General features: G+C 35.3%; 5 protein-coding genes across 10 annotated transcripts in view; 3 read left to right on the top strand and 2 right to left on the bottom strand.

Moving 5' to 3' along the window:
* Window positions 1-241: 241 nt before the first annotated feature.
* LOC108748705 (40S ribosomal protein S2-like) lies at window positions 242-1918 on the top strand. Its single transcript, XM_018486989.1, has 3 exons — window positions 242-311; window positions 722-1063; window positions 1395-1918. The coding sequence occupies exons 2-3, from the start codon at window positions 722-724 to the stop codon at window positions 1881-1883; spliced, it is 831 nt and encodes a 276-aa protein (XP_018342491.1). The 5' UTR covers window positions 242-311; the 3' UTR covers window positions 1884-1918.
* Window positions 1919-2933: 1015 nt separating this feature from the next.
* Window positions 2934-9742, top strand: LOC108748700 (golgin subfamily A member 4-like). 2 transcript variants are annotated; one of them, XM_018486981.1, is made up of 8 exons: window positions 2934-3388; window positions 3482-3569; window positions 4089-4258; window positions 4334-8366; window positions 8503-8819; window positions 8998-9027; window positions 9152-9454; window positions 9565-9742. In XM_018486981.1, exons 1-8 carry the CDS (start codon window positions 3302-3304, stop codon window positions 9586-9588), a joined length of 5052 nt encoding a protein of 1683 aa, XP_018342483.1. In that variant the 5' UTR covers window positions 2934-3301; the 3' UTR covers window positions 9589-9742. The 2 variants fall into 2 exon arrangements, with proteins under 2 accessions (XP_018342483.1, XP_018342484.1); XM_018486982.1 differs by lacking the exon at window positions 8998-9027.
* A 620-nt stretch (window positions 9743-10362) lies between these two features.
* LOC108748704 (transmembrane protein 177) lies at window positions 10363-11721 on the bottom strand. 3 transcript variants are annotated; one of them, XM_018486985.1, is made up of 3 exons: window positions 11659-11721; window positions 11240-11386; window positions 10363-11158 (listed from the first exon to the last, which is right to left on the bottom strand). In XM_018486985.1, the coding sequence occupies exons 2-3, from the start codon at window positions 11368-11370 to the stop codon at window positions 10378-10380; spliced, it is 912 nt and encodes a 303-aa protein (XP_018342487.1). In that variant the 5' UTR covers window positions 11371-11386; window positions 11659-11721; the 3' UTR covers window positions 10363-10377. The 3 variants fall into 3 exon arrangements, with proteins under 3 accessions (XP_018342487.1, XP_018342490.1, XP_018342489.1); XM_018486988.1 differs by having other exon boundaries at window positions 11712-11721; XM_018486987.1 differs by lacking the exon at window positions 11659-11721 and adding an exon at window positions 11574-11630.
* LOC108748702 (anaphase-promoting complex subunit 2) lies at window positions 11718-15384 on the top strand. Its single transcript, XM_018486983.1, has 8 exons — window positions 11718-11844; window positions 12429-12867; window positions 12963-13198; window positions 13275-13455; window positions 13561-13786; window positions 13895-14079; window positions 14317-14862; window positions 14945-15384. Exons 1-8 carry the CDS (start codon window positions 11770-11772, stop codon window positions 15382-15384), a joined length of 2328 nt encoding a protein of 775 aa, XP_018342485.1. The 5' UTR covers window positions 11718-11769.
* A 740-nt stretch (window positions 15385-16124) lies between these two features.
* The window catches only part of LOC108748699 (protein held out wings), a 49417-nt gene continuing 42163 nt past the window's right edge, over window positions 16125-23378 (bottom strand). For all 3 annotated transcript variants that reach the window (XM_018486977.1, XM_018486978.1, XM_018486979.1), the window contains exon 8: window positions 16125-18566. The gene's annotated coding sequence lies outside the window, so the exon portion shown is untranslated. The remainder of the gene's footprint in view (window positions 18567-23378) is intronic.

The following is a 23378-nucleotide window of genomic DNA, read 5'->3' as shown; positions in this document are numbered from 1 at the left end:
ATATATATATATATATACATATTTTTTTTAAACATTTTTATATTTATATTTTTTTAATGTTCATTGAATCGTTATGAGATTTTTTGAAGTTTTCTTTATCTTTGCAACAAATATAATAAATAAAAAATCAGCACATAATAGAAAATATATATTTAAGTACATATAAAAACATTGAGTTTGACGATATTACATTCCAATAAAATTTGTACATTATTTTACATATTAGTATGTACGCGTGGAGAGAAAATCTCATGATACGGGACTGATTGGTGTCTCTCTCATTCTGTGATTCTACGCAGAAAGGAACCAACGTGAGTATATATTCTTGATAATTTTTAATTATCTGTTACAATAATAAAATAATTTTATTATACGTTTTTCGTTCAGTTACGTAGGAGACATTAAAAAAATGTTCTCACACGAAGGATTTTCGTTGCAACTCCCAAGTATATCAAATGCTACATGTTGGCTTATTAGGTTAGCCACTATAAGCATTAAAGTTTTATGTATACTTTATTAATTTTTAATAAATTAATAATCATGAATTATATACCTTAATTTCAATTCAATTTATAGTTTATAGTTAAACATAATTTTCTGTGTAAGTATAATAACAATGTGTAAAACAGCTCATCAACAATATTTTTAACGAATGTTGTAGAATTGTTTCTGGATAAAAATTATTAATTTGATAATTAATATATTATATTTTGCTTAACAGATGGCGGACACTGCTCCAGCCGCCCGTGGTGGTTTTCGTGGAGGTTTTGGCTCTCGTGGAGGCGACCGTGGAGGTCTGAGAGGCCGTGGTCGTGGTAGAGGCAGAGGACGTGGCCGTGGACGTGGGAAAGAAGACAGCAAAGAATGGGTTCCTGTTACTAAGTTGGGTCGCTTGGTTAGAGATGGCAAGATCCAATCTCTAGAGCATATTTACCTGTTCTCTTTACCCATCAAGGAGTTTGAAATCATTGATAAATTCCTTGGGCCAGATTTAAAAGACGAGGTCTTGAAGATTATGCCGGTACAGAAACAGACGAGAGCAGGTCAACGCACGCGTTTTAAGGTAAACCAGAAATCTCTTCAGACATTATTTAATTAAAAAATTGACTAGGAAAAAAAAACATAAAGGTTCAAGATGCTCTTTGCTTCTTGTTTCTCTCGATTACTTTTATCTCTTGCCTCTTTTTCTTTGTTTTTTGTCACTCGAGAGAAAAGTTAACGAACTTTGAGAAAGACGAGAAATAAAATTGTCGATAAAATGGTCACAAAAAGATACAAAGCAAGAATCAGTAAGCAAAAAATACATTGTAGATTAGACTTTAATCTAATAAAAATCAAGTGATGCTAAAGAAGACATTATAACAAAAGTAATAAAAGTGAGACATCTTTTGCAGGCTTTTGTCGCCATTGGGGACAGCAATGGACATATTGGACTGGGAGTAAAATGCTCCAAGGAGGTAGCCACTGCAATTCGAGGTGCTATCGTTTTGGCAAAACTCTCTGTTGTACCAGTTCGACGTGGTTACTGGGGCAACAAGATCGGTAAGCCGCATACGGTGCCGTGCAAGGTGACAGGGAAATGCGGTTCCGTACAAGTGCGCCTGATACCAGCGCCCAGGGGTACTGGTATCGTATCTGCTCCAGTTCCCAAGAAGCTGCTTCAGATGGCTGGTATCGAAGACTGCTACACCTCGGCCAGGGGTTCCACCTGTACACTCGGCAACTTCGCTAAAGCTACATACGCCGCAATCGCCAAAACCTATGCTTATTTGACGCCCGACTTGTGGAAGGAACAAGCTCTTGCAAAGGCGCCGTATCAGGAATTTGCCGAGTATTTGTCTAAGACTCACAAAGGAGGCGCGAGGGCAGCTGAAGTTGTCTAAATAAACGTCCAGCCATCAGAAATTTTAAAAACAAATTTTGTTTTCTTTTTGTTCCTCGATTCCTTGGAAATTGATTCATTACGTATTAACATCCCTGCTGTCGACATCAACTAAAAATAATATATGTTATAATTTAGTATTAAATAATGTGACTGTTATATGACACCATATGTTATACATTTATATTGTTGAGTGTTTTAACATAACATTAACTAAATGTTATGTTATTTTTAGTTGGTGTCAACTATTTTAAAACGCCATTTATCAATTTATTTTAGATACATTTCAGTTTTATTTCTATTATCTGTAGAGGTATTGAAATATTTTTTTAATGTTACTGTTGATTGCATCTTTACGCATTTAACTTAAACTAAATTAATTCAATCGCCAGAATTGCTTATGAAAAGATTACTATATGACTTATTGTTGATCTAAACTTTCTATTCATAGGCAAAATAACGAAAAGTTAATAATATTATTTGAGTTAAATTAATTTAACCCAATTGGACTTTTAAAGACTTGGGCAAATTTTAAATTTTAAATTATTTTGCCTTAAATATTCGATTTTTTTTTATTACATAAAATTATTTCTAAAATTAATTTTATATATTCTTAAAAAAAAAAAATAATGTATTATAATTCTTGTATTGAATGTAACAATAACGAGTTTTTCTAAAATTTAAGATAAATATATTTTAAGATTATTAAGAAAATATTCTTTGTTAAAAATAACTATTTAAATATATATTTAAAAAGGAAGAAAGTAAATTGAGTAATTATTTTTCTTAGCAATAGAATATCTTTCTGTGTAGCCTAAATTATGAAAACTCAATTTGATTAAACATAACTTAAATTTCATCTTAATTTTTTTAAATTAAATAATATTAATAATATATATGTATAATGATAATTATGTATATTTAATCACAATTCTTAAAGTTTGTCACTTTATTGTCGCAATTGTAAAGCGATTACGTCATGCAATAGAAAGATTCAACAGTTGAAAACGGTGTTTGATCTGCCCGATGACGTCATCATGCGCCCATATATATATCTATAGTAATGGCAGTCAACGCACACATATGCATACATATAATGTATGTGTGGGATAATCAAATAATGTAGCTCGACGTTCGTGCGATTTTTCCGCGGTGTTCTTATCGGAGGTGTTCTCGCTCATGAAGATCCGGACGGTGGAAAGAGGAGCGGCGTTTCCGGTACCATGTCCCCAGCGCCGTACAATCCCGTTGTAGTCCGGATTCCCCGTGTTCGCGTCACCGTTCCTGACGGCCCGAATCCACGTAAACAGTGCACTATTGTACTCCGCGCGTGACTGACGGAAGGACTCCGATTTCGCACGGCGCTTATCGCGCTCGCTTATCGTCATCGACCGCTGCTTCCGACAGCCACACGCCAGGATGTTCAAGAAATTCAAGGATAAGCTCGCGGAGGAGATGAAGCAATCGCCTGCGAGGCTGCAGGCGAGTGTGCAACAACTGGCGCAGGTTAAACTCTTCCTTCTTGTTCGAACATGATTGAACGTGATTCTACGAAAATAACGATCTGCAATTGACTTCTTCTGTTGTTGTTTCTTGCAGGCAGTGGTATCGCCGGCCTTGTCCAACAGCTCTATTCAGGAAGTGTCAGCGTCGAATGACAATTTCAGTCTGACGGAGGATGGAGACGGTAAGCATACCTTGATCGCCTTGGCGAGTTTCATCATTGGATGTACAAAATTTGAAGATTCTCGACATATGGGCTAATATCGCCAGAATGGGTCAATGGGATGCTAATGACATTTCACTCTGGAGACATGAAGGATCTTGAAGAGACTTGTACTTGAGCATTCTGTTTCGAGGGTCAATCATGTAACTTTTTCCTTAGGGCGTAAACGTGAAAAGTGAAAATTTTTTGTATGTATGTGTATATATACATATTTTCTAGAAAAAGTTATATGATCAATACACTGATGATACATTCTGTATGATACTTTAGGCCTGTTCTTTTTGAACAGGTTGAACTTATGGCATATCTTTTTTCCTTTTCTCTTCACATTGGAGAAAAAGAAAAAAAAATGAAGTTCAGCTAAAAAGGACAGGCTTTTTTTTTTATAAATAATACCATACATGCAGTATTACTCTGTATATATTATATATGTTCTGTATAGAACAGTTTGGTGACAGTATTGAATTCTTTATTTTGCAGAAACGCCAAAGAACACTCCAGTGAAGCACAGTTTTCAAAATGTTGACCTGATGTCGCCGTCTCCGAATCGTATGGAGATCTCAAGAAGGTCTTCAGTGAGTAGTATCACCAGTGACGCGTCCTCGTTGTTTCCAATGTACGAGAGTCCTCCGAATCTTTATCATTTACAGGTTTGTCACTTATAAATGCCTATTGGCAGATAACTTCCTAACTCTCTGACAACTCTAACAGTTTTGCTTTTGCAGTCGGACATGGATCAGTCGGCTAGCGAAATGGACGATAATATCAGTCCTCATCTTGATAAAGTTACGAAGGATCAGTTATATTCCGCTTACAAAAAGGTGCAAACCAAATATCACAAGTATCGCGGTAGATATACGGATCTGGCTACGCACTATCGCGAATTGGACAGAGTGAAATCCAGGCTGGAATCTGTATTGGTTGAAACACAAGACAAGGTTCTAAGAAGAATAACCGACCTAAAGGAGCAATGTCAATTAGAGCAACAAGCGAAAGCACACTTAGAGGATGTACTGAGGAATGATATAGAAGAGAAAGATCACATCATAAATACATTGAATACAAAGATAAAATTGTTACAATCAAGCGGACCAATTTTAGACAATTCAGTGTTGGAAGAGGCTCAACCAAAGGAGAGTTCTAAAGGAAACCTAATCGATTTGGCGAATGAATCATCTAATGATGAGAATAACGCGTTGTCGGTAGAAAATACTCAGTTAAAGGATAAGCTAAAAAAGCTGGAAAGTCTCGTTTTGAAGTACAAGGAATCCTTAAAGCGTAATAAGGAGAAATTTTTGGATGTGATGAAGGAGAAGAATACTTTGGAGAACGATCACGAGGCGCTAAAGAATTCCACTGCCGAGAGAATCAGCGTCACGGAGAATGAACTGAGTGCGGCGCGTATCCAGATTGAAAAACTGACTGAGCAAATAGATACTTTACACAAACGCGAGGAAGAATCGGCGATTTCGTTAGCTGAGAATAAACTTTCCGTGCACAGAGAACTCGAGGAAAAAGAGGAACAAATCAAGCAGTTGCGAATCGACCTGAAACATGTGACGGAAGATAAAGAAAATTTAAACGAGACAGTAGCGAGATATAAGGCCGACTTGAGTGAACTGAAATCCTTGCATATTGATTCGGATAAAAATGCGATAGCATCGAAAGAGAACATTGAAGCAATAAAATCTATGCAACAAGTGGGAATAAAACATCACGAAGAAGTCGATCATAGTGAAAAGATTAAAATAGAAGATGAGAATAAACTAGACGAAGTAACGGTTCGTTTAAAGGAAAAAGAAATTGAGTTACAGGAACTACAGGATAAATTGGACGAAATGGAGAAACAAACTATAGAATATAAATGTGACAGGGAATCTATACAAAGTGAACTGCTTGCTTGGAAAACCACATATTCGGACCTGAGGGAGGAGTATCAAGCACACAGGATTATCGCGGAAGAAAGACAGAAAGATGCTGACTCAACGATTGAGAAACTGCAAGCGACAGTACAAAGCGTTGACAAAGAATTGGAGAACATGAGAAACGCGTTAATTGATAGGGATCAGGTGTGCGAAAATTATAATAAAAAGATGCAACAATACACGGACATGCTCGAAGAAGCTAAGAATAAATTGACCGAACAGAAAGCAGAAATCATATCGCTGAATGATAAATTGGAAAAGTGTTCAGAGCTACAAGAAGAATTGGAGAATAAAAAAACCGAATTAAAGGCGATACAGAATGAATTCGAGCTTTGCAAATCTACAATCGATGACTTTAAAAATAAGGTTCAGGCAGACAGTTCAGTTATAAATTTACTGAAAAAAGAGAGAAGTGATTTTATAAATCGTCTTATTTATTATAACGATTGTATACATTGTTTAAAGCAGGATTATATGGTTATAAAAAATGTCGTGGCAGAGGAGTTCTTAAATCAAAAGGCCAAAATACTAGACATGAGCGCAAGTCTTGCTACATGTTTTACAAAATTCGAAGAAGAGAATATAACACTGAGGTCCGAAATAGATGAATTGCGTTCGAAGATAAAGGATCAAGAACAGCTTATAGTCAAAGAGACAGACTTACAATCAGAATTTGTGCGAGTTGCGAATCACAAATCCGCACTAGAAGCGGAATTGAGGAAAAGTAACGAACGACTGAAAGAGATGATGTTGAAGAGTAACCAATACGACGAACTTAATACGACGAATAACAAATTAATAGCCGAGATCGATAATCTCAATTTTAAAATTCATGATCTGGAAACGACATCACACAAATTAACGCAATCGCAACAGGAAGTTAAGGTTCTACGAGAACGGCTGAGAACATTAGAGAACCTCGAATCTGTAAATCATGCGTTGTCTGTCGAGATTGACGATTTAAGGGAAAAACATGCGCAGGCCAGTCATGCCTTTAAAAAGGTAGATGAATTGAACGCGAAGTTACGTGAGGCGACCGAAGTCATTAATTCGTTCAAATCGGAAAACAGCAATCAAGATACGTTGCGAAAAGAGCTGTATGCCTCGAGATTAGAAATCGCTCATTTGAAAGAGGATCTAGCTGAAAAGGAGGGTGAGATAAAGACTCGCGATGAGAAACTAGCAAGCGAAGAGGAACATGTCGCCCATTTAAAATCCACATGCGACAGTCATATACAGACAATCGAGGAACATGTGAGAAAGTACCTAAACTTGGAGGCTGAATATCAAGCGACGAGGGAGAATCACGCGAAAGAAACTACCGAATTAATGGAGAATAACAAGGCATTGCAGGAAACGATAAACGTGAAACTCGTACAATTGAAGAAGATGAAAACTATTAAAGAACGACAAAATAAAACGATTGAGGAGGTAAAAGCTGAGCTTGACCAATCAAAGACTCGGCAGGCAGAATTGTCCAAAATGTTGGAGATTTTCAAGAAACAGACAGAGTCGCTGAAATTAGAAAATTCTCAACTTGTGGCGATCACCTTGGAGAACAAAGATCTGAAAGACCAGCAAAACGATCTCCTAAACCGCAATCAGACCCTTTGCGAAAATGACGAGGTTCTGAAGCAGAAAATCTCAGATTATGAGAAGGAGATTGAAGAATTACGGAGAACAGTGAAGAATTACGTGGAATCGTATAAGTCTCAACTCAACAGTCAAAGTGAGAAGGCAGAACGTTTAAGTAACGAATTAAATAACGTTAGCGCGCAATTAGAACGTAAAGATGCGGAATTGAATTCATTAAATGAGAGATTAATGATGAGCGAAAAAGAATCACAAGAAATCAAAGGAAAACTTGACGAGAGGGATGTCGAGTTGAAGGATAAAATTTTCGAATTAGGTACAGTTATGACAAACGGTAACGTCATGAAGGAAGAGAATTCGCGGCTTTGCGCAGAACTAAGGACGCTAAAGGATGAAGTTAAAAGAATTAAAGACGTGGAAGAAAAGAATAAAAAACTGAAATCAGAACTTAATGATTTAATCCAAAAGAATTCTGGCGCAGAGGCAATACGTTCGGAGAACAACATGTTGATTGCCGAGCAAAAAACTCTGAAGGACAGAATTGCCGAGTTGGAAAGAGTAAAATCTAGCAGCATGCAGTTGCAAACTCATGTAAATAATTTACAATCTAAGATATCTAGTTTAGAGGCCCTACGTATGGAAAATAGTAGACTGCAGTCGGAGATTGAAGCTTTGCAGTCCGCGAAGAGTTCGTCGCCGGAAATGGGCGCCTTGAAAGATACATTGACGGCGAAAGACGCGGAGATAAAATTATTGGAAGATAAAATATCCAACATGTCACAAGAGATTGGGAATTTAAAACGATTTTCGCTCGAAATCGATGAAAGGAGGAAGGGTACAGACACACTGAGAAATTCGCTTGCGTCAGCAGAAGAAAAGATCACCAGTTTGCAGTCGGAAATTAATTCTCTCATTCGGATGAACGATGCGTTAAAGAAAGAATTGGAAACTATCCGAAAGGATAAAGACGCGAAGGGCCAACTCATCAGCGACACTTTGCGCGAGGAGAATAAGAGATTAGAGGCCCAGCTTGATGAAGCGTTGATTACATTCCAAGCGAAAGAGACGCAGATGCAACTTGCAAATAATGAACTAAGATCGCAAACTAGTCAATTGAGGGAACAGTTAAAGACCAGCGAAGAGGAACAAGGCATGAGGCTGAAGCAACTGGTGAAAGAATTTCAAGCTCAGTTGCATGACAAAGAAGAAGAACTTCAAGCCGCGTTGGAGAAACGTTTCGGTAAGATGCTATTTTATTTTTAAAAAATTTATATATATATATTTATATATATTTATATGTAATGAAACAAAAAAATTTGAAAAATATATAACCGAAATATATTCCAATATATAACCGATATTTAATCTTTACATAGATCGCCAACACAATTACGAATCGAATCTTGTACAACAATACAAGGAACAATTAAAAGATTGTCAAATAGAGTTGACAGAGAAGTCTGAGCAACTTGAGAGCCTTGTTCTAGAGAAAAAAGATGTGATAGCAGAGAAGGGAAAGGATATTGATCGCTTGGTAGAAACCATCGCGCAGATTAAAAAGGAACACACTGATGAAATAAAAGAATTAGAGAAAAAGTGGAAGGCTATAGTGCAGCAGAAAATCGACAATCTGCAAGTTAAACACGAGGACGAATTGAACGAACTAACAAAAGAGTGGCAGAACGAAAGAAAGGTAAGTTTGCATAATTTAAAAGTATAATTCAATTTAACCCTATATATGTATATTTTACATTTATTTATTTAGATATAAATTTTTAAATGTATGATTATTTTATTTATTCGTGCATGTTTCATTTTTTTTTTAAATTTAATTTTTTAATTTGCCTTCACGTATTTCGCATTATTTTCAGCCTGATGCACAAACTGAAGCAGCTTCCGAGGTAAAGCTTCATTTCTTTTTATTTAATGCCTACACTGACTATGCTTTTTTTCTATACATGCTTATTTTACATAGCACAGTTGTTTAAAAATTGAGAGTTCTGAGTAAAGTGAAATTTTATACAGGAATTGGAAAGTACTTCTCGCGTGGCGATGGCCGCGATACACACGAGTACCGGCTCGATTCATACCTTGCAACAGACCCTGACGTCTCAGAGGCGAGAACTTGCGGAACTCAGGAAACTGGTCAGTTTGCGACACGACACATTGGAAGATTCGACGGAAATTGAGTACCTCAGAAATATTCTGTTCGAATACATGATGGGAAGAGAGACGATGGTGCTCGCCAGAGTAATCGCCGCCGTCGTCAAGTTCGACCAAGAACAGACCACGAAGATACTTAAGAAGGAGGAGGATAAGCTAACTCTGGTAAGTGGCAGCACGAACTGATCTCTCTATCTAGCACAATATATATCTAGCACATATACATCTACGTTACGGATACACACAACATATTCACATTATGGATCTCTTTTCAGTTTGGCTCGCTTGGTCTCTCGTAGTCCGAGATGTACAATTTTTCTGTATAGAAGAATTCTATAGGCAATTGACACGTTTCTCTGCCCGAGTATCATATGTTTCTACAGGCCGCTCTCACGAGAGCTTTACCTTCGTTATATATATACTTATAAAAGAAGGAAATAAGAATTTGTACAAATTAGCAACAATATATGTAATATTTGCAGATTTTTATAAATATTAATTTAACAAAATGTTATCGTATGTGATAAGGCTTATATAATATAGAAATATAGATAATGTATAAAATGTGTCCTCTTACCTGTAACTTCTGTAAAAGATAATCATGTGCTGAAATACGCATTGGAAGTATGTACTATCTATGATGAATGCTTTTTACGTTAAGGAAATGGCAATGTTTTGTAAGCACAATAGATAATCTAAGGACTAATATGCATATACATATATATACACATATATATATATGTATATATGTATTGTAATTAATAATATATATTCCCCAAATGAATACTGTTTTTCAAATAGTTTATTACGAATATCGCATCTTATCCAATATCGTTATAAATATATATTTACATTAATCTTGTTTATACATAAATTTCCGATCGCACTAAGTATTTCACGTTCCATTCATTTTAGCGCATACGAAATAGTTAAACCATGCAGTTAATTATGGAAATAAAAAGATATATTTCGAATAACTATAAGACATATTGGATATCATTAGAATTTTGATCATTCAAGGATCTTGGATGGTCAATGTAAAAAAAGATGCTTAAATTTTTAAGTAGATATATGTAAAAGAAATCAATTTATTTCATACCTTCCAAGTTTCGTAAATTCGAATCGAAAAAATCCTTCCTGTAAGAGATTGGTATATGCTTCATTCTAAGAAAATATTCTTCATTTCCATGAATGGTATATGTACTTTTCCCGTCTGTCCCAAGGAGAGTCCTCAAAGCTCTATTTCTACTTAACATTTTTTCATAAAATTCCTGTCCTCCCTTGATATATTCGGTTCCTAAACGGCACAAAGCTTCATCGTTCTCTTTGTCGAGCTGATAACTCCGGTAGTCCTTTACACCAAACCAAAATATTGCACCAAATAAAATGAAAGTCGTGTAAAACGTACGTATTATTATTACAGTTTTTTTATTGTATAGTCTATATCTGATCGGTATAACGTTGTAAAGTGTCCACAGGGTCCCTATAATTAAAGCCAGCGAGAGTGAATTAAAGCACGGCTCCTCTGCCTGAATTCGCAGGATTTCGCGCGCTATCGCAAATTTTTGTGCATCCTCAGAGAACGTTACTGCTTTCAGAAAAGCCTTTGCATCTTCCCGCTGCCAGTCTACTGGCTCCTGCTTGATCTGCAGGTTCTTGTGAAGCTGCTCTACAGTACTGGTGAAATTAATGGGAATTCCCAGTATTGCACCGTATTTAGCATTTAAAGTACCAGCGTGAAGCAAATCAAAACCAAATACACTGACGGGCTTTATAGCATTCTTAACGTCATCGGACAGTTTCAAGTCGCTCATTACCTTCTGAATTATCTGCTGGACTTTAGAGCTTAATGGCACCTCTGTTCCCATTCTATACGTTTATATAAAAAAGGAACATTAAGTTTTAGACTTGGAATAAAGAATGAGAATCTCAATACCTTGCATTACTCACTGATATGAGGCCACCATGTATCTGTACTTTTTCAGGAAAACAGTGTGTGGCATAAGGACTGCATAATATCCAAATGCAGTCGCAGTCACACCCAGGATCACGTTCTTGTACTTGAATGAAAATCTATTCATGTTTACACTTACAATTCTGAAAATAAAGACGTATACTTTCAACATCTGTATCCGCATTTCTCTGATAGCGACGTCGATCGATTTTAATTAACTTAATTTGCAATTGATATAACTTGCAAAGTAAAACTTTAGATTATTAAAATATACTTCTGATTTAATTTTTCGATGTCATATGCAATGAAAAGATTTTATAATTTATTTACGTTGATGAAATTATTTGACAAGTTAATCGAGTTTGATCGAAGTCACTCTAATGTGTGTAAAAGAACTCCAAAAATTCTGTTTTACTTCTCTTTTCAGTTTACTTTCTTTGATTGTAAACCATAACCTAACATAATTACCCGGTTATAATATAACCTGACCTGAATTAGACAACATTACTCGCATGTGTTAGTAAACATGGCGAAGGTAGAAGAGAAGTCGATCAATTTCTTCGAGCAGTTAGAACGTGTATTTCCAATAATTAAGGGAAAGGTATGTATAATATATGTTGTATGAAATCACAAATTTCTTTTTTCGACAATGGAATATCTTACAATATCAACATTAATATTACTGTATGAAATTATAACCTCAATATAAGTATGGTGTTCATGTCAGGACTGTAAATAAGATTTGAATTTTTAAATATTTGACTAATAGATGTACAAATATTTAATATTATTTTAATAAATATTAATAAATTGTATTTTTTTATAATCAATTCTATTTTCGTAGTTCTGCAAATTCATCGATTTTTATGTTAAATTGACTTTTTAGGCGTAAGATTTTGATTATCTGAATAATTAAACACTTTATTGTTAGACTTGAGATGACAATTATCTCGGATAATTTGGATATCATATTAAAAAATTTAGCTTTGTTTAAAGTTCAGACTGATATCTGTTATTTTTTAAATTATGTATTATTTTTAAATTAAAAGGCTTATAATAACTTAAAAAAAAAACAATATATATGACATGATTCTCATTATCACAGAGATACATAACTCAATCCTTTAACAAACTTCTTTTTAATTTTTACTGTAAAAGATGCTCGATAAGCTGTCTTTTTTTTAGGTTCAAGAGGAATGCACAGAGGAGGAATTAGCAAATTTAGTAGAAATTATTCAATTTGTCAAGACAACAGAATATATCATAGAGGTTGTGATTCATAACATAGAACAATACATCCGTTGTCACGTAGCGCCGACATTCTGGGAGAAGTTTGAGTATACGGAGGATAGCCAACAGGGTTTTGAATTGTTCAAGTCTGCTGTTGATGGTCTATACGCCAGTCTCACAGAGTTTCTGCCGATTTTAAAAAAGCTAGAATTCTTAAGACAGAACAAAGGCGAAACGTCAAACATTGAGGACAGTATAGATATAGAGGCACAATTCAAGCTCATTGTGAGAGCGACGTTATTGAGCCAACTACCTCTGTACCATGAATGTATCATAGAACATTTTTACAAAATCGCGTTTAATGTATTTTGTAATTCAGATAACTCGTCACAAGGTAAATTATAAATATTCATCTTTATTATTTGTGTTATATCTGTGATTTGCTTGAGAAACATGGGAAATATGATAGAAATATACACTTTAAAACAGATATATCAATCAGTGAGATCCAGTGTACAGGATGTGGCCAGGAAATGGAGAATTGTCGATGCCAGATGATAGTTTATATGTTTCACGAAACAAACAGAAAATTAATCGAGTTGGAATTATTGGAGAGGCTTGTGGGAAATGTACTCACGTCGCTAATCCATATTCGTATTAAAAATCATGTAATTCAAACGTGTGATAAGACATTTGATGTGTCGCAATTGATCTCTTTAGAAAATGTATGTTAGTTCTCTCTCATTATATAATCTTACACAATTGTATAATAATGATACGTTATTACATTTTATGTTTTAGTGGCTCGAAACTGTCGTGATGAATTGGTTGATAAGAGTTTATTCCGGTGGTTTTTCAAAAACGGTAGCACTTAGTGATGAAGTTCGTAACGCTATAAACAAGTTCAAACAGAAACTATCTCATTTTTTGTACGAAACGTATACTAATATAAGAATTGATCATCTATTTAATATAATAATAGGTACAATTTTAATTAATATATCTATAATCTAAAGTAATTTATTTATTTATAAAGATTTATTATTTATTTGCAATTTATACAATTACCTACTATATTTTTCTCTAGAATATCCCGAGTCGCAGCCTGCGGTGGATGATCTCCGAGTTTGTTTAGAAAGAACTGATAAACGGAAGGTTCTGGTTAAGAATTTGCAAGAAGCGATCAAAACGCGGCTCCTACATGCTGGTGTGAACACTCCAGATATAGTGACCGCTTATATTGCTGCGATCAAAGCGCTCAAGCATCTCGATCCAACTGGCGTTCTTCTAGAAGCTGTAACGGAACCTATCAAGTGAGGTCCCTTGTTTTGCCGCATCAAAGTTGCAATTCATAATGTGAATTAATTTAATATAAAATGTTAAGAATTACAGTTATTTGTCAAGTCCAATTTATCTTTTAGGTGCTATTTGAGGAGCAGAGAAGACACCGTACGTTCCGTCGTTAATAGCTTGCTTGATGATTCACCCAGTGAATTAGCCGATGAATTGGTGAAAGGCGAATGCTTGCAACTGGACGATGGTTCGGCGGATGATGAAACTGAAGATTGGGAAAAATGGATGCCGGATCCAGTCGATGCTGATCCTGGTAAACTGCGAAATTTCCTTGTATAATTGGCTTTAGCGAAAAAAGTGCTGCTCTAAATCGCATTTACCATCATATTCTATTTTTGAGGGATTGGATTTAAAATATATATTCCTCCAAATTAAGACTTGAGTTAAAATTGAATCATAAAAAGAGAGAGCAGTTTCAAAATTTATATGCTCATCGAAATAAGATATTTTTATAATGAACTTTTCTCTCAATAAAAATTTATTTTTCTAGCTAAATCGACACAGCGTAAAGTGTCCGATATTATCTCTACGTTGGTGAATGTTTACGGCAGCCAGGACTTATTCGTTAACGAGTATCGCACGTTGCTGGCGGATAGACTGCTCTCACAACTCAATTATCATACCGAACGCGAGATACGTCACTTAGAGTTGTTAAAGAGACGATTCGGGGAGAATCAATTGCATTATTGCGAAGTTATGCTGAAGGATGTTTATGATTCGAAAAGGATAGATGGTAACATCCACTCCGATACCAGTTACAATTTGCAGAGGGAACTCTTTCCCACCTCCGCGCTCATACTATCAGCGCAGTTCTGGCCGCCATTCAAGGAAGACTGGAAATTGAAACTACCAAGCATCGTGCAAAATCAACTGAATAAATATGTGAAGGCGTTCGAGGCCTTGAAGGGAAACAGGACGCTCTGTTGGAAGCCTCACTTAGGAAACGTGAGCCTGGAAATCGAATTGAAGGACAGAAAGCTAGATATAAACGTCACACCGGTGCACGCAACGATTATCTTGCACTTCCAAGATAAAAGTAAGAACACGTTGATTATTTGTCGAATCGAAACGCAAATATATGGTGAAATAGTTGTTCTTAAGTTAAGTTTATTTTGCAGATGAGTGGACTTTGCAAGATCTGGCGGAGGTGATGCATGCACCGGCGACTGTTCTTCGACGTAAAATGGCATTTTGGGTGTCTCAAGGTCTTTTGAAGGAAACTTCTAGTGACGTGTTCGTTTTGCAAGAGGAAAGTACGTCGAAGAACCGTTTATCGACGGATATCGTCGAGGAGGAGGAGACTGAGAGTGCAATGGCTTCAGCCAGTGATCAGAGAGAGGAGGAGTTGCAAGTGTTCTGGTCGTACATCGTTGGAATGTTGACGAATCTAGAGTCATTGCCAATAGAAAGGATTCATCAGATGTTGAAAATGTTCGCGTCGCAAGGACCGGGTGCTGTCGAATGCGGCTTGCCAGAATTGAGGCAGTTTTTGGACAGAAAAGTCAGGGAACACCAACTGTTACTCTCCGGTAGTTTCTATCGATTACCAAAGTCATAAAGTAGTAAAAGAATTTTTCTATTCCATACTGCTTGTACTAATTGTAACAATAAGAAAATAATTTATCTTATGTTAAGTGATATTTTTGTATTGTACATAGAAGGATCTCTTTTAATAGAGAAATAAAGCTAATGTAAATATTTCGATATATTTTGTATGAGATTATGAAATGCCCATTTATTTTTTGATAACTTATGCATATATATCAATCAAACGGAAATCTTATTTATATTTGTCATTTCTTTCAAGTGTCAAGGAAGTGTCGAGTATTGAAAAAATATTTTTATTACCGTTCATCATAGTATTTATACATGTTTGTATAAACTATTTTATTTGCACTTTCAATGTAAATTGTGAATTTTCTTCGATAAGTAGCGTACAGTATACTATGATTTGTAATCAGATCTTTCTGAGATTTCAGAAAACAGAATTGCTTTTCATTGTCACTTACACATTAATATTGCCACATATCCTGCACATATATCAACATTAAAATAAAATATGAAACTAAAAAATTATCATATACAATAAATTTCGGCAAAAAAACTATATAACTATAGAATAATAAATGTAAATTCGCATGCCGTAAGATCTAACAAGATTGCTTGCACATATATATAATTTCTTATGTAACTTATCTGAATACATTTATAAATACGATAACAGGGTGTAAACAAATCACGCCTGTGTTTACTTCTGCGATAATAATAATAATAATCTCGAAAAATTATAAAAAAATAATAATGAAGATCGGATATGCGCCATATAGCTTATATAACTGATAACTGCAGTACGAGCTGCAATATTATACAAAAACTATATATAATAAATTATAATAGAACGCAAATATTAAAAATGGATTTTCTTTCCAAAATCATAACAGATAATGTATCCCCGCATATTTGACGCAGAAGTAAATCACAGTGGTATTTATTCATACCGTCCGGATGTTCACAACTGAGTCAGTGCATATGTATAATACATTATGTGTATACATGTGTAATAATTTACGTTCTCAGGCGCATATATATATTAAACAGAATATACATAAAGAGTATACATATACTGTTCTCTATATAACCACGCTCGCGATATTTTATGTAATTCGTATATTATAATCGCACTTAATAAAGGACAATGATATTCAAAATATTTCGTTAAATCAATTATTTACGTACAATAATAAAATATATATCGAATATTTGTTTTTTTTTTACGTTGAGAACTTAAGTAGATTTCAGATCACTCTTAAACATGTGCGTGTATATCTTTCAACGCTTATATATACATGAAGGACCGAGCTATCGGTACACCTAGGAGGGACTCCTTGGACAAAAATTCAAAAATATCTGTCGAAAGAACGAGTATAACATTTGACACATGAATGACTATACAGAAGTTATATAACGCGTGCAACTTGATATTCTTAATCATTACATGTACAATATGGCAGACCTAAAAAGTGATGCAACTCTCTAATATAATGATAAAGTCGATATTAAGTAAGTCACTCTCTCACGCAAACACTTTTTGCTTGTATGTAGACAGAGATTACATTTCTTTTGTTTATATTCATATACATGTTTAATAATATCTTGCAAATAATTCCGCGATGTAGAAAGTCATAACAGATCTCGCGATACTTCTGTTATTCTTTTTTTTTTTACCTGATGATATCGACATTTTATCGATATTTATATAAATACATATACGTATCTGTTCGATAATCCTGCGATTTCAATTGTAAGTTTTTCGTAAAGTTAAAATGTGCAATTCATGAATCTTGGCAATGCATTTTGGATGACCTGCCACTTTTCTTTCATCATCAACGTATTGCACATTGACGTACTAGAATATTCTCTGCGAACAGCACTTCTCTTAATACTTTCAGCTGAAACAATATGTACATGTAGCTCTCTCGTGCATCCGCATACAACGCATATTTTTAAAGCCTTATTCTTGGGATATTCATGATTCTAGCTGTGGATCCTAACAGTTCTTCTCGCAACTTAACGAAAAAGACTATTAGGAACACGATTCAATCGGCATTGTCCTTCTCTTTCTAGAGATATACATATCGCGTGAAAGTTAAATTTTGATTGCACAGTTCTAATGCTACTACGTAGAGTCTATCGATAACAAAGCTTTATCTAGAACAGTAACGCGGCTATACCGCACTACATTAACATTACATAAGGCACATTTATGCGAGAGAGTTGTACAGAATTTCGACAATTTCTCCATGAGAGACGTGTCGCACGAGAAAAAAAAAGGAAGACACATTGGCATCAATTGTAATTTTCTCCGACGAGGTCTTTGAAGAACTTTGCAAGTTCTCGCATATATTCTCATTTGTGTTTTTTTTTTCGCGCGACACTTCCTTCAGCAGTTAGCTCTTAAAAATGCGCGTAAATATATCATTGCGTTTAAGTTATATTAACGTTGTCACATTCTTGCGCTGCCACCTCCAGAGACGGGGAGGTGCCAGCGTAGTCATAAGTACTGGGAAAAACGCGAACAACATTTCATCGCTGCCACGAGAAGAGAGAGAAAATAAAATACTTCGGAGATACATCGTGCGCGTGCTACAACAAAATTCCCCTCCCCACGAAGGAGTAAAAATAACCGATAAACTAACGTTCGTACTAAAAACTACTGCTATTACCGCTAACGTTGCACTGAATTCAGATTTCGCATACCTGACTCGCGTCCAAAACAAGTACGGAATAAAGTTCTGCGTTTTCTTTTTGCAAAAAAGGCGTGCGGGTATTCTACATAAAATATATAATATATATTTATCCATAAATATATAATATATAAAATGTATACTAATATATAGGGTCCCAAATCTCTGTATATTATGCTAATGCACCTCGCAACGCTATCGTTTTGCGAAGTGAGATGAATTATATTTGTGCCATCGATGGGGTTACGACGGCACGAAGTGGCTCGGATTCCAATCGGCGACGACTCCATCGGTCGCCGAGACGCGTGGGAGAAACTAACGTTTCCGAACATTAAGAGGATACAGGATGATGGATAAGCTTGACGAACGGGGCTGGTGACGCGGACGGACGGCGAAGGTGGTCGGCTGGTTGGTGAACCGATCGAACGCGGGATGCTGTTCCAGAGTCCAGGTGTTAGCACGGGGCGAGTGGATATCCATTGTTAGCACTCCAAGCCTACAGGCCACGGGCAACCGGGGTTAACAAGAAAGAAAAGAAAAACAGTTTGTTAGTAATCTGATTATGACTGACCGACGTTAACATTAAGTATCTAGTAGCTCGCCAGCTGAGAGAAATATAGTTAGTGGTGAAAAGCAACGCTTCCACGTTTTCTCGTGCGCGCGCCGTACATGACACATAATCCGGCAAATAATGGATCCGTTAAATCGATATTCAAGTTAAAAAAATTTCTTCCGATATTATTTCATGCGTTAGAGTTTCAATTCTTCGTTCACGAGCGAAAGAAGACTGTCCAACGAGATCGCGCGAGCACTCGATTCGAATCGGGAAGATTCGTCCGATGATGAAGCATTGCTTTGCACCGGCTACTTGTAATATTATTAGTGTTAAGCATTCGACTTGTACGCGTTATGACAAGATAATAATCCAACGGATTCACGCGGAAAAAACGAACGTATCTAGTATCAAGCCAACACTAACTTCGTTATCTCACGAATGTCCATGACAATTAGACCCGTTCGTTTCTGCTCAAGTGATATGGCTCGTGATACCCTCCCTGCGCGCGCAAAAAAAAAAAAAACGTACAAATCGATGGATTACACATCGCTGAAATAACACGCGTCAGGCTGGATGCACTAGTGAATGAGGGCACAATGCTCTGTCGGTTTCTAATTACACACTCCTCAGCGATCGCATTTATTGAAATCAGTCGTCCGACGAGCCTGTTGTTTCACTTTTTTATCGTTAATTTTATGCGATATACTTTCAATGTTAATGACAATGAAAAATTGCGAATTAATAAAACAAACACACAAAATTTCGTTGCAGTCGCAAAAAAAATTCAATTAATTAACCGACCGCTCACTGGTGCATCTATCCTGCAGCGTTCATAAAAGAACGTAGCTGCCTGTATATGTGTCAGAATATCAGCCAAACAAAAAAAGAAGAAACGATCAAGTGAAAAGAATCGATGATCGATCACTATCTGTTAATCGCTACCATTACACACGTACGTGGATTGCGTTATTTCCGAACATTATAGCGATTTTTCAGACAGGCAGCCTGGGTGTGCACCTGTCACCACATTAGCACCGGTAAATGAGAAAGATTACATAACGAAATTCCGATTACATAGTTACGATGGTATTATTTTATAGATCACTATTGATCTTTAGTGATTAATGTCCCATCAGCAAGCAGGTGTCAAAGGCTCATGAGTGTTGCATGTGCCATACAGGACAGATATTTGTAATACAATTCCAGGCATTCCTTTTTTTTTTAAGAGAAGCATATTATTATTAATAGACGCTATTAAACAGATCTGTTTATACAGTAACTATAATACGTGAGTTGTGTGGATCGAATGATAACTGGAGATTCGACGAGAAACTCGCATGTCAATAGAAGAACGTGATGATAGAGCTGTTTTTCGATTATAAAATGTTTAAAATGATAGACGAATCGTAAATTGCAATTATATAATGCATGTGTCTCAATAAATAATAATTTGATTGATCTTGAGATCTATTGATAATTCGTACGTATTAACGATAATGACTATCATTTAATTGATAATAATAATAGAGGATAATATCACAATAAATAGAAAAATAATACTTTGATTATTTCCGAAGCCATATTTTCATCAAAATTTAAACTTGCGATATCTAATTAAAAAATATATTTTATAGGAATGAAGCAACAATATGCTTGACGATACTATATGCAATAAAATATTGTATTTCAAATACAAAATTAAATAAAATCAAAATAGATAAGTTTATTTGAAAAATCCATCTATAGTCCACAATTTATATTAAATTATTAAACACAGTTTCATCGTAGAACCATCCAATATGGATTAATCCAACATTTGTGGAACATTCTTCATGTAAATATGAAAATATTGGTGTGTATGCATGTATTGTGTAAATTAAATGCATGAATAACTTCTTTGAATAAAATAATATTGATTAATTTTAAATAAAAATAAATATAATCACTGAACTTATTTCCATGTTCACGTAAAATTTTTTTTCTTTAAAATTTAAAACCGCGTTTCTATTCTAATTCGTAAAAGGAATATAAAACGTGTCAGATTTGAATAAAAAAATTCGCACTGACATATCAAATTCATATACGCTGCTGTATATGCACTATGTGTATGTATTTATGCATGCATGATACGTGCGCATATACGAATTGATACGAAAACATGTTATAAGAAAGGAATATCTGCATAAAAATTGTAACATAAGCAATTTTTATTCACGATAAATGTTTCACGAAGAATAATTATCGCGCATCTGTACGTCATTTGTATGTGTGCATGTGTGTTTGTGTGTTTTGTGTGTGTGTGTGTGTGTGTATGTGTGTGTAGAGCATTGTTGTTAGTTTTAATTTATAAATAAAGATGGTGCAGTTGTGCATTTTATATAATGAATGAAATTGCGTCTATGATAAGGAATGTCAATTATGTATAAAAAAATATTTGTTAGTGAGATAAAATATGTAAAAAGGACGGGAGAAATGCCATCTCCGGCAGCATTGTCCACACTTTCGCGGTTTACTTTACTTCTTTTTCTCTTTTTAAAGTCGAACAGTATCGCGAAAAGAATATGAAAATCAGTATGGAAGACAAAATCGTTTTTAGCGACTCATTAACACGATAAGAACGAGGCAAAAAACAATCCAAGTAGAACATAGAAGGCATAATAATATCATAAGGGCATCATTATGACCTCATTTGTTATTTGTAAGTAAATTTTTAAGTATCAAATGACGTCGTGATGACGTTCTGTAATATTATTACGAATTAATTATGACTCCGTGTTCTATCTGGGAAAATGGGAAGGACAAAAAAATTAAATTTTTACTCGCGTGCGTCTGATTTTCCCGAGGTATTCATAGTCCGTTTCTTATTTTAAGACTATTTTAAGTAATGTCTTAAAATGCAGATCCAGTTCTGTGATTGACTTACGACATCTGAAGACTGTACTCAAGACCGTCTTAAACATATAAGAACTGACTGTGAATACTGATCTAAATCTGTTGCGACAATGACAATTTATCACGATTTAAACGACCGGATCGACGCGTTGCATAAACCTTCGCATCGTACCGCGTTACCATCCCTTGATTTCTCATTCGCACAACGGAAATATGTATTCCTTGGGAGCAGGCAATCTATTAATGTCAGACAATTTCTGGATTGACGCCCTGTGTTTACGTGGGGAAATCTTTTATAACAAAGCGAGTATAAATAAAATCGTCGAAAGCACCTTGAGAGAGATTTCACGGAATTTTCCGATATTTCGATAGTATGTATCATTTTGGAATTCTTTCCTAATCGCGCGTTATCGACCAAGAGACAATACTCGCGTCTATACAAGTATCCGCTACGAACATCCGCTCCGCAAACTCGCGTACGCCTTGATCTTATAACGAATTTATATTGGAAAAAAGGAAAGGCCGAAAAATAATAATAGAGACAATCTTCCGGATTTCCGTTATCGCGAACGTAAATTCTCGTGGATCTACGTAAAAGCGCGCGTGTTACCCTCGAGAATTCATAGCAGCGAGCTCGTATTTTACAATTTTCCTCTCGGCCGCGAATCTAATTATAGATTCGGCCTGACGCAAGGTGTTGTTCGCGCGCTCTATTTTCACCCGAGCGAATAATCCTCCGTCGCGATCAAAGCTGTACGTCAAGTAATTCAAGATACATGTAAAACCCATGGAAGAACAATCGCGTCGTAGGTATTACTTGATGGTATCAACAGCTAATCGGAGGCTGTTTGAAGTTTCCGTTCAGGAAATATTCCCCGGACTCCGTTCAAAATGTTTTCGCATTTAAATTTCGAATTTTTTTCCACATTTGTAGGATAATTTTCTATTAGTGTGCCTTTGACCCAATTTACTTATTACCTGTTGAATTAAGTATTAAATATTGTAGCTTTTTAATTCTGCTTGAAATCAATACTGATTTTTCAATTATTTTTTTAATAATATTTTTTTTAAATCTAAAATGTTTAATGAAAATAACAAAAATATTTCATCCCTATTAGTGTGTCTCTCCAAGGACTTTATTAATATGCCCCCAATTTGTGTACCCATCCGCATTTGATTCATTTTAATATATATAATTACTACGATAGATAATAGATTTAGTAAGCTAATAAATCGTTATTTTAATTATACTTACAATTTCAATGTACATTTATAACACAACGTTCTCAGTTCCAATACAGAGCACTAATAGGGACAAATTAAAAGTCTTGGACTCGCATAAATTTCTCTAAATTGTGATATGTATCCTACAAAAAATATTTACTATACTTTAACAATTAAAAAGTAGATATTTATACTTTGGTAGATATCGTATACATTAATAATTTAACTTAATAAAAAAAATTGAACCTCTTATTTATTCGTGCTAATTTTCTTTATGACTTACATAAATACAAAGACACTTTAATAGAAACAAATACAATAAAAGGAATAATTACTCATTGTCCAAATATTCCGATTTATCTTACGCGTAGGTAAGTTTTACAGATATGTGAAAAAAGGAAAAAAAAATATCACTGGCTGCGTCGCTCCCTCGAATAAAACGGCAATGCTCGCGCGTGCAAAAACTATCGTTAAGTCAGTTCGAAAGATCACAGCGCAGTGCGGAACGGAGTTCGCGTTTGATTTCGTTGTACGGCTCGTTTTAGATGCATAAAATACCAAACGCGCTTTCGACATTCCGGACGCTTAGTACTTGATTCCTGCGGCGGCCCTAAGCCGAGAAACGAGTCTTTCTCT

This window comes from Trachymyrmex septentrionalis, unplaced genomic scaffold (genome assembly GCF_001594115.1).
Source record: "Trachymyrmex septentrionalis isolate Tsep2-gDNA-1 unplaced genomic scaffold, Tsep1.0 scaffold24, whole genome shotgun sequence".
NCBI classification, from domain to species: Eukaryota; Metazoa; Arthropoda; class Insecta; order Hymenoptera; family Formicidae; genus Trachymyrmex; species Trachymyrmex septentrionalis.
The sequence above is the reverse complement of the archived record's forward strand: the minus strand, read 5'-3'. Positions and strand labels throughout refer to the sequence as shown.

Excerpts from the sequence above, each read along its gene's own strand:
- LOC108748705 (XM_018486989.1), top strand. The coding sequence starts at position 722 with ATGGCGGACACTGCTCCAGCCGCCCGTGGTGGTTTTCGTGGAGGTTTT. Across the intron at positions 1,064-1,394 it reads GTCAACGCACGCGTTTTAAG|GCTTTTGTCGCCATTGGGGA; the intron begins GTAAACCAGAAA and ends CATCTTTTGCAG.
- LOC108748700 (XM_018486981.1), top strand. The coding sequence starts at position 3,302 with ATGTTCAAGAAATTCAAGGATAAGCTCGCGGAGGAGATGAAGCAATCG. Across the intron at positions 9,028-9,151 it reads AAACTGAAGCAGCTTCCGAG|GAATTGGAAAGTACTTCTCG; the intron begins GTAAAGCTTCAT and ends AATTTTATACAG. Across the intron at positions 9,455-9,564 it reads AGGAGGATAAGCTAACTCTG|TTTGGCTCGCTTGGTCTCTC; the intron begins GTAAGTGGCAGC and ends ATCTCTTTTCAG.
- LOC108748704 (XM_018486985.1), bottom strand. The coding sequence starts at position 11,370 with ATGAATAGATTTTCATTCAAGTACAAGAACGTGATCCTGGGTGTGACT. Across the intron at positions 11,159-11,239 it reads TACATGGTGGCCTCATATCA|AATGGGAACAGAGGTGCCAT; the intron begins GTGAGTAATGCA and ends ATAAACGTATAG.
- LOC108748702 (XM_018486983.1), top strand. The coding sequence starts at position 11,770 with ATGGCGAAGGTAGAAGAGAAGTCGATCAATTTCTTCGAGCAGTTAGAA. Across the intron at positions 12,868-12,962 it reads TTCAGATAACTCGTCACAAG|ATATATCAATCAGTGAGATC; the intron begins GTAAATTATAAA and ends ACTTTAAAACAG. Across the intron at positions 14,080-14,316 it reads TCCAGTCGATGCTGATCCTG|CTAAATCGACACAGCGTAAA; the intron begins GTAAACTGCGAA and ends TTATTTTTCTAG.